Source organism: Lolium perenne, chromosome 4, assembly GCF_019359855.2.
Source record: "Lolium perenne isolate Kyuss_39 chromosome 4, Kyuss_2.0, whole genome shotgun sequence".
In the NCBI taxonomy this organism is placed as follows: Eukaryota; Viridiplantae; Streptophyta; class Magnoliopsida; order Poales; family Poaceae; genus Lolium; species Lolium perenne.
Genome location: NC_067247.2, coordinates 261,101,222 through 261,111,145, shown reverse-complemented (window position 1 = coordinate 261,111,145; position 9,924 = coordinate 261,101,222). Strand labels below are relative to the sequence as shown.

Genomic DNA, 9,924 nt, shown 5'->3' with positions numbered 1-9,924 from the left:
GCCCGCCGATGCCCTCGCCCCCTTGTCAACCATCGGACACGCCACCGCACTTGATGAGGATATGGACCCCGGCATGATGCGATCGCCTTGAGAAGCTTCAGACCCTAGGCGCTCGTCTTGGCAAACCGCCAGGAGGATCCCACGAACCTCTCCTATCTTCAGACCAGAATTAAGGGAATTGGGCTCGGAAACGAAACTAGATCAAGGTTAAGACCGTGATCGACACAAACTCATCGCCGCAAGGACATGAGTACTAAACCCTAGACGGGTACGTGGTCAGCGCGCGACACGACCTAAGATTTGATATAACTGATAAAACTAACCCATTACCCATCGAACCTATCATGACCAGTTCTAACTAGGGTCCTATTATAATTGAGTTTTTTTAATTTCAAGTTCCTATTGGATATTTTACAATGTACACTCAAGTTTGGGTAGAAGATGTAAGGCCTGTGAAGTTTTGGTTAAACCAATTTTTCCGTCAAAGAAAACTAGACAGTTACGAACTGCCTGATTTGATATCTCAGCCAATAACCGTCGCCGGCGAAGAAGGCGAAATTTCCCCATTTCCCATTTGAAACCCCGGATGCCTCCGCAACCGCAAGCCGCCGCCGGATCCTCAACTTCTCCACCACCCCACGCTCCACGGCCTCCACTCCAGATGGCCACGCCGCCAGCGCAGCCCATGGCGACTAGCGCCGCCGTCACCACCACCACCATTGACTCCCTCAAGGACGACAACATCGAGGAGATCCTGCTCCGCCTCCATTCATCGGCGTCCCTGGCGCGCGCCGCGCTCTCCTCCAGCCGCTGGCACCGCGTCGCCTCAAGCCCGGACTTCCTCCGCCGCTTCCGCGAGCGCCACCCCTCGCCGCCCCTCCTCGGCCTCTTCGTCTCCCAGGCGGATCGCGGCCAGCTCCCCGTCTTCCACCCGTCGGCCTCCGTCCGCTCCGACCGCGACCTCGCCGCCGCCGCGCGCGGGGGGGACTTCCTGCTCACCCGCCTCGGCCACGACCCGGCGTGGCGCCTCCGGGACTGCCGCAACGGCCGCCTGCTCCTCTGCAAAGGCCACTCCCTCTCCGTGTACGACCCCGTCTCCCGCCAGCATGTCGCCGTGCGCCGTCCACCCAACGACATTCCCCCTGATGTACCCACAACAGAATACCTGGCGAACTGCTTGCTCGGCGGCCATGGGGAATCCATCCGCGTGGTCAGCGTGCAGCGAGATGGCCCAAGGTTGCGAGCCATGGAGTACCGCTCCGGCACGGACTGGCGCTGCCACCCGTGGGTGGACGGCATCGATGTGGCCACACTGCGTATGCCGGCAATGCCAGCTGCCGCGGCCGGGCTTATATTCTGGAGGCGTGACCAAAGCTCGTTGCTCCTCCTTGACACCAGCACCATGGCATTCTCCACGGTCCCTCTCCCAGCTCCACTGGTAGTCGTCTCAAAGAATTCGCTAAGGCCAGTGTACACCATAGGAGACACCGAGGGCGGCGTGTGTTGCCTTGTGGCCATTGTCGGCAGAGCCACGCTGCAGGTGTGGCTACTCAAGAAGAATCACACTGGCAGTGGCGGCAGTGCGTGGGAGTTGGAGAAGCAAGCTCAGAAATGCCAGTTCATCAGCCTCTACCCGACATTCCGTAGTATGAGTATGGTGTCTGCTGGACTAGCTCTTATTTACTCTAAGGGTACCAAGTATTCTCACTTTCTCATTGATCTCAACAACCTGAGCATCAAGGATAAGTTTCTTTGCCATCGTTCCATGGCTTACCCTTTCCAAATGGCATGGCCGCCTGCTGGGTTTGTGCCTGCTTCCACGCCTCAAACATCTGCTTGCCGAGGTATGTTACAGTTTCTTTGCCTGTAATCTGTTGTAGGTAACTTGCTGATGAGTGATGACCATGACTTCCATCAGGACTGTTACAATTGGGGCGCAGTTTCAATCACCACAACATATGATATCTAACTAAATTAAATTATAAGTTCACAATTACTAACTTTACTGCTTCCTGATCAAACTGAACTAACATTTACCACCATTTGACACTAGCAACTATTGTGATGAACTGAATCTTTTGATAGCAATTGAATTGTGAGTAAACTACTTGGTAACCATTTTCATCTTCTAACCATTTACAGATGCTGAAAAGCAACAGGAACAGGAACAGGAAGCACCTTCTTCTAGTAGTAAGCGTAAGAGCAAGGATGAAACGTCAAGTGGTAAAGAAACAATGGGGCCTAGCATCTCCATAGCTTCTTTAGAGAATGAACCATCAGAGAAGAAATTTTGCTATGAGATTGGACAACATCTTAAATAAAAGGAGATTGTCACTTGCAAGCTTCAACGCCATGTGAGAAAAAAAAACCTCGCTATCGTTGACATGTGCAAGTTTGGAATAGGATAAACTTTGTATTTTGCGCAGAACAACTGAGAATTTTATTGACAAGCATGCATTTCTTTGTAGAGAAGCAGAGCCAATCCTTTAATGTGATTCTTAGTTTGCTAAAAGCATATGCATGTGAATTGTATGACATGAAGCAAACCGATATATCAACATTATGATAATAACACTTAGTCTTGTATAACATTTTTCTTACATGTGCACTGCAAGAATTTCTCGTGGAACCTACCTGAACTTGGTCTTATTGCACACACATTTCTCAACTAGTACAAGCTAACTCGTCAGTTCATATTTGTCTTTAGCCGTTAGTAATGATGTTCTGTTACTTTCAACAGTACTGGGTGATGTAGCTGATTGAGTTGGAGCTCCAAGTCTGCCGACCCCTCGTGTTGATCAAGACAATAAAGATCAGTTGTTATTCTCCGATCTCCTGTTCTGTTTGGTGTTCTGATTTTAGACTCGTGACGCAATGGCCTGTAAGGTGGCTTGTAGTACTCCCTCAGGCCCAAATTAAGTGGCTCAGCCGTATAGTATGTCTAGGACAAGTGTACTATTGAGCTGCGACAATTAATTTGGCTCAGGAGTAACAAAGAATAGTGGTGTGTTTTCGGAGTTGTAAGAATGCTATAACCTGTTCTTCGTTGCTGTTTATTTTGTACTAGTAATTCAGTGTTGTCCTTGCAGTGAAGGTCTTCGACCTAAAATCATACTACTGTTTCCTGCAAAAGAGACTTTCAAAGAATCTAGAAATTGGTGGTTGCCTGAGAATAATTGTCTTAGACCTGAAACATATTTGCTCTGAACATTCATGCGATCTATTATGTGATTTGCATATCTTATATTTTCAATCCCTGTAGAAAGCTTGGCAATGATGTCATTGAGAACGTTATGCATGCCGGAGCGATCATGGGTTCAGTGTATAACGTGGATGCATACTATTTGAATGAGAATATAAGAGCAGGCTTTTGGCTTTCGAGACTCGTTGACCCAAATGGTGATTTATTTAGGGCACCTGTTTGACTTTTTTTTTCCTGTGTATCTAACTTAATTAGAGATGCAACATAGTTTTGCAAAACTTCCAAACTTGTGGCGTGTAGCAAAAAATGATGTAAGATCTCCGGCGTTCCCCTTCCCCGTTCACTGACGAAGAGGGAGACGACATCAGTTCAACCCTAGATCTCCGGAGAACCGATGGGTTAGTGGAAGGGAGCTCGTCCAGGAGGCGGAGGCACTCCTCGAGGGCGTTGCCGGTGGGCTCGCCGGAGTCCGGCGGCGGTTGCATGTTCTGTTCTGGTGGGTAGGGAGGCAGAATGGAGAGAGAGGGTGTTCCGTTTCCTGCCAACTATATCGTCATTTCGTGTCCAACATCACGGAACGCGGATTTCCCCCCGTTACTATCTAAACAATATGTTGTTGGAGGTTCGTGCAAGAGTTCACCGGTCAAAGATTCAGACGTTTTCGCATATAAGACCCGAATAAATGTTGAAATTAATCCCTAGTCCAGCCCTAGAATAGGAAACCTAACCTGCTACCTGGAAACTCCCAGCATTTATTTTCCCCTCCCGCCGCCTCCATCTTCTCCATTGACAGGCCGAGGCACGTGGTGGCGGCGAGGAGTGAGGTGCATGGAGCTGGAGGTCAACGAGACCTCGTCCTCCCCGACCATAACAAGCAACTAGAGGTCGGAGGTGAGCTCCAGGCAAAGCCCCCTCTATGTGTGGTGACCCAGCGTACCACTGCATGGTGTAGTACACAACTCGTTGACATAACACAAGTGAAACACCATTCCACTCATATTACATCCCTCAGAGCGGTACAACAGAAACATATGTGAGTCCAAGGTATGTCTATAGAAGTACATACGAACTGTTTACATAAGATCAACACAGCCTCCTACTTTATAGTGAGGTAAAACTTCAAATAAAGCTCCAGACGAACGACTCGTAGTCTATCTTGTTGCTATCACTATCTCTAGAAATACTAGGCTTGCTATAGAATTCTAGCTATTTAGATGCTAAGATTAGGGAAAAGTTCCCTTCTATTACTAGTCTAAGTTTTCACTCTAATTGATGCAGAAGTTGACTCCATTGACTTCTTTGATTGGATTCTTCATCTGGTTGTAGTTGACTCCTTCGTCTTCCAGTTCCACGGTAGTTTCTCCTTCGGTGCCTTGATCTAAGAAGGGGGTTCGAATGGGAGGAAATGAGTACGAGCATAGTCAGCAAGTTCATATTAGGAAATAGGTGTATCATGCACTAGCTACAGCCATAGACCAGAAAGTCATAGGCGAATGCAAGTTTTTGTAAACATTTCTTCAAAAGGTTTATTTTATTCTGAAAACTATGCCCGTTAGTCTTCATAGTTTAAACAGAACTTCATGGAGTTCCTTTCCTGCCGCGTTTGTAGTTCCCTTCCCGAAACAGAGAGTGACAGCCACAATTTGATACACTCTGCAGAGGTCGTTACTTTTCCCATAAGAGAACTTATCCTTGTTGCCAACCGGGCTTAAGTCTCCGTCCACACTTCCTTGGTGTGGGGCCAGGTGTAAGATCCAAGCCTACACTGCCTTCTCCGCGACCTTGCATACCCACCCTTCTGTCCACCCGTACATCCCCGGTAGACATCTCCCGATCATACGGCTTTACCCCCGATGTACGTCGGACAATCCCTCATAGACGATAGAGCCTCTCATCCACACGGATGGGGATTTTAAAGAATTTCCCAACCTACTGCAGTGTTATCTCAACACCCAGCAAGGCTTCACCAGGTCCGTTGATATGCAAGAGGGAAAAGATACAGCTGGCTTCCCATAGCCATTATAGATCTTATGGTCAACGCGTTTTGTACGGCGCTAGAATCACTGGACGGTATTGGTACTTAGTCCTAGATGAGTAGTACCCTTGCCACGGAACCTCCACCATATCAACACATACCATGGTTGCATTGCCCACCACATAGTCATATTCATAATTGTAAAATAATACTTTGCTTTTTAATGCAAGGGTGATAAGTATAGTACTTTGCATATAGTTTGATAAAAATAATCAAATCACATGAGCAAGCGATGAACTTGCCTTTCTTGAATGCAAGATTATGCAGGCAAAAGCTTCGATACGTGAGAACTCCAAATTCTGAAATACCATCATCGTCTGGTAAGGATAATGTTTAAAGAAGGGATTTCTATTTTCGTGCCCTCGGGTCCTTAGTTGTACTCAGTTTTCCCCAGCTCCTTAGTTTTTCCTCAGTTTTCCCCAAGCCCTTGTCTGTAACCCGCAGAAAGAGCTCGGACGGAAGGAATCCCGTTTAGTTGACGTTGGTTGGTGCTGGCAAGTGGGGCCGCTGTTGGTGCCCCGCAGTGGACACGTCTCCACTTATCCAGATCATCGTGGGACCCACAACTTGTCCACGTTAGCGCGCCGGACCCACAGCTTACCCAGGTGACCGTTGCAAAATGGGAGCCCGAGCCAGCCCCGCGCCCGTGCCCGTGCCCGTGCCATTGCTTCCCCTTTCTTTCTCCGCGCCCCATTGTTCTTCTTCTCCGCCAGCGGCAGCCCTTCTCCGGTAGGCGGGTGATGTCTAGTTTCTCTTCGACCTCCCGTTCTTCATGGCCGCAGTATGGACCCGTGCCTTTGACAAGATGCCCTAACTGCCCACGCCAGGAGCCTCTGAAGCGTCGATCCAGTAAGACGGACGAGAACGGCAACCGTGGACGTGAGTTCGTTGCATGCGAGAGCTTGCCATATAGAGAGGGGGATAAGGTTAGATCTCGCTCCAATTTCTCTGTTTTCTCTCGATTTTCTTGTTATTCCCTCGAATTTGGGATTTAGGGTTCACGTTGTTGTTTTCAGATCTTGAAGAAATGCAGGCATTTCGAGTGGATCGATGTGTACGTTCGTAGGCTTCTGCAGGAATCAATTGGCGCTATTGGGGGCGCAATTTGGGAGGGGACTTGTCAGAGAGAATGCGGCGGAGAGAGGAGCCGTTCCGATTATGCCTAATGCTCCAAATGCAGAACTGGTGGAAGTGAAGGGAGAATCGAAGAAAATGAACAAGCGATTAAGGCAGCTGATCGAGTTGAAGAAGCAAGCTAACCCGATGGCTAGTTTTTTTTGTTGTATAATTACGATCGGATTCTTATCATTGCTCACCAGGCGCTAGAAGTTGTTACAAGGGATACCTTACAAATCCATTATTCAGTTACATGTACTTGTAGTTGTTTTCAAAGTTAGTGTGTGCATTCACCGAAATTACCAACTATATTCCCTAAAAGAAAAGGAAAGCTAAAGATAGTTGATAATTGTTAGAGGGGTGACAAATAATGCAATCACCGAAATCCGCAAATATGTATGCCTCGTGTTTATACCAAAATTATACCACTTTTCGGCCGTTTCAAAATACCAATACCATATCCCAAACTATATTCCCTAAAAGAAAAGGACAGCTAAAGATAGTTGATAATTGTTAGAGGGGTGACAAATAATGCAATCACCGAAATCCGCAAATATGTATGCCTCATGTTTATAACAAAATTATACCACTTTTAGGCCGTTTCAAAATGGGATCCCTTTCAAAATAGGGTCCCTTCAAAATACCAATACAATATCCCAAACTATATTCCCTAAAAGAAAAGGACAGCTAAAGATAGTTGATAATTGTTAGAGGGGTGACAAATAATGCAATCACCGAAATCCGCAAATATGTATGCCTCATGTTTATAACAAAATTATACCACTTTTAGGCCATTTCAAAATACCAATACTATATCCCAAACTATATTCCCTAAAAGAAAAGGACAGCTAAAGATAGTTGATAGCAATCACCGAAATCCGCAAATATGTATGCCTCATGTTTATAACAAAATTATACCACTTTTAGGCCGTTTCAAAATACCAATACTATATCCCAAACTATATTCCCTAAAAGAAAAGGACAGCTAAAGATAGTTGATAATTGTTAGAGGGGTGACAAATAATGCAATCACCGAAATCCGCAAATATGTATGCCTCATGTTTATACCAATACTATATCCCAAACTATATTAAGTGGCAAACTCGTTATTGCACATAAATAGAGGGGTGGGCATTCTCCACCGATAGAGAGAGAGGGGTGGCCACGAAGAGAGAGAGAGAAAGAGAGAGAGAGAGAGAGAGAGAGAGAGAGAGGTTGCCACGAAGAGACGGATAGGGGTATACTGCCCGTTAGATCAGTGGATCAACGGTTCGTGGAGTCGATCCGTGTGACAACGGCTCAACCAATCAGGATAAGTTTGGGCTTCTCAGAGCATTTGTGACAGTACTTGAGGGCAAAACTGAGTAGTACTAAGAATCCAAGGGCACATAAATAGTAAATAGACTAAGGGATTCAAACAAAAGAATTACAAAATGAAAAATGTGTGTTTTGTATAATATAATTCATATTGGGCTACATCAAATTATTTGCAATTCAAATATACATGAGTGTGACAATTATGGCATCATTTAGACAAACTATGTTTTGGGAAAGATGTTTTGCAAAGGGGTTTGGGTGGAAAACCAATCATCTTCATAGCTACACTAGTGATTCTGAGAAGTGGAAATTTGGGGTAAAACTTGATTTATATATGTTTGTTAAGGTTTTCTAGGTGGCAGGTTGCGTAGGAAGACTCCATGAGTAGTTGCCACTATGTTTTTATTTTTTTGGATTTTTTTGCGCATGAAATGACTCAATTAGCTATGTTAATCTCATTTGTTGACTCTCTGTTGACCAGCTACTTGAGGGTAAAACTGAGTATATTGCACTTGCCGGTCTAAGTCCTCGAGGGGAAAACTGAGTACAGATAAAATTTCTGTATAAGGCCTGAGGTTATAACTGAGTACACCAAACGTCCCAGGGTTAGACTCGTGTAGCGGTGCACGCTGCAGCCGTGCATAGCGGACGCGTGTTGCGGTACACGCCACCTTCGTCTTTATAGAGCCCCTCTTTCTCTCCCTCGACGCACGTTCTCACTGGCTCACTGCAACCGCCTCTCCTGTCCCATCATCTTCTCCACAACCGAAGAAAAAACCCCAAAGAAAACCGCCGGCGATGGAGAAGAATGAGATGCCCATTGTCGGCACATCAGCCGCCGCCCGTCCTGTGCCCCTGCGTCGCCGTTTCCAACGTAGCAGCCGGCGCATCGGCCGCCGCCCCGTCCAGGCCCCTGTCGCGGCTTCCAACGTAGCAGCCGGCGGATCGGCCGCCGCCCTCCAGGCCCCTGTCCACGTTTCCAACGTAGCAGCCGGTGGATCGGCCGCCGCCCCGTCCAGGCCCCTGTCGCTGCTTCCAACGTAGCAGCCGGCGCATCGGCCGCCGCCACCGTCCGAGTCCCCGTCGCTTGGGACCCGTACGAACCAGTGCAATACGACGCGCCGGAGAACCCCTACGACACCAACATCGTCGACAACGAGCCAGAGGTAACCCTTTGTTCCCTTGTTCTTATCTCATTTCAATCATTTTGTGTTAGATCTAGCGTTATTACGGTTCGTCTGTTCCTAGTTCAATCCTTTTGTGTTAGATCTTGCGTTATTCGTTCGTCTGTTCCTAGTTCAATCCTTTTGTGTTAGATCTTGCGTTATTAGTGTTTGTGATTTGCTTTTGTTTAAGATTTGTGCCGATGATGATGAATATTTGGGCATAAATTGATTCAGTGGTTTGGTCGGTAAACAATTGGTGTGTACAAATTTGTTGTGCATGATCTTTGGTTTGCTGACTCAAATCCTGGATATAAGTGTGTCCAATGTAACTGAGGCTACCTCTTTTTTTCGAGCCCATATTATCATGCATGATTTTTTGTTCACTCTCTGTTCCATCATCGTTGCAATTGACTCCGTTTTTTTTGCACGATCTTTGGTGCTACGTGACAGGTGCAGAGCAGCGACGTCGACAAATGCAGACGAGTCCTTCCACACCAAGACTCGTCACGTCCTCGGGAGGCTGCAGTCCGGCCATTACGATGGCCCCTTTGCTCGAGGCATTTACAAGTGCCCCTTCGCAACAGTGAAGCTCCGCGCCACCGAGCTTCAACTCCCTGGTGAACCATGCTGAATCCATTGGCAGATGTGGCGCTAGAGTTGGAAGGACCGTGAACGTGCATGCGTACATGGCCAAACACAAAGCACTTGGGATTCACTGCGCAACCTCCAAGCGAGTCACACGCGCTACTCCTCGGGAGGCGTTGAACGTGCCTCACCGCACTCTTCGCATGTGACTGCTCTATCTGTAGAGCAGCTTAAATTCATGTAAAATGTAGCTTATGTTGGATCTATCGATACTACTTTTGGATCTGTCCTGAATATATCTATGCTATGTTGGTTGCTGTATGCAGCTTATCCTATATTTTCTCTCTGGATTTGTGCCCTAGATTTCCTACCTGATTGGGTAAAAACGAAGGCATAAAGAAATGAATGGCGTTAAAAAACAGAAGGACAAGCTGCTCTAGATTTGCTACCAATTTGGGCTATCAAATATGAATGAGATCGAGCGAGAGAGAGGAAAAAGGTAC

At 46.9% G+C, this 9,924-nt stretch overlaps 1 protein-coding gene across 2 annotated transcripts; it reads left to right on the top strand.

The window, feature by feature from the left end:
* Positions 1 to 537: 537 nt before the first annotated feature.
* On the top strand, positions 538 to 3,070 carry LOC127332107 (uncharacterized). Of its 2 annotated transcripts, none has more exons than XM_051358363.2 (3): positions 538 to 1,844; positions 2,143 to 2,223; positions 2,741 to 3,070. In XM_051358363.2, exons 1-3 carry the CDS (start codon positions 587 to 589, stop codon positions 2,761 to 2,763), a joined length of 1,362 nt encoding a protein of 453 aa, XP_051214323.1. In that variant the 5' UTR covers positions 538 to 586; the 3' UTR covers positions 2,764 to 3,070. The 2 variants fall into 2 exon arrangements, with proteins under 2 accessions (XP_051214323.1, XP_051214321.1); XM_051358361.2 differs by having other exon boundaries at positions 2,143 to 2,354.
* The last annotated feature ends 6,854 nt before the right edge of the window (positions 3,071 to 9,924 follow it).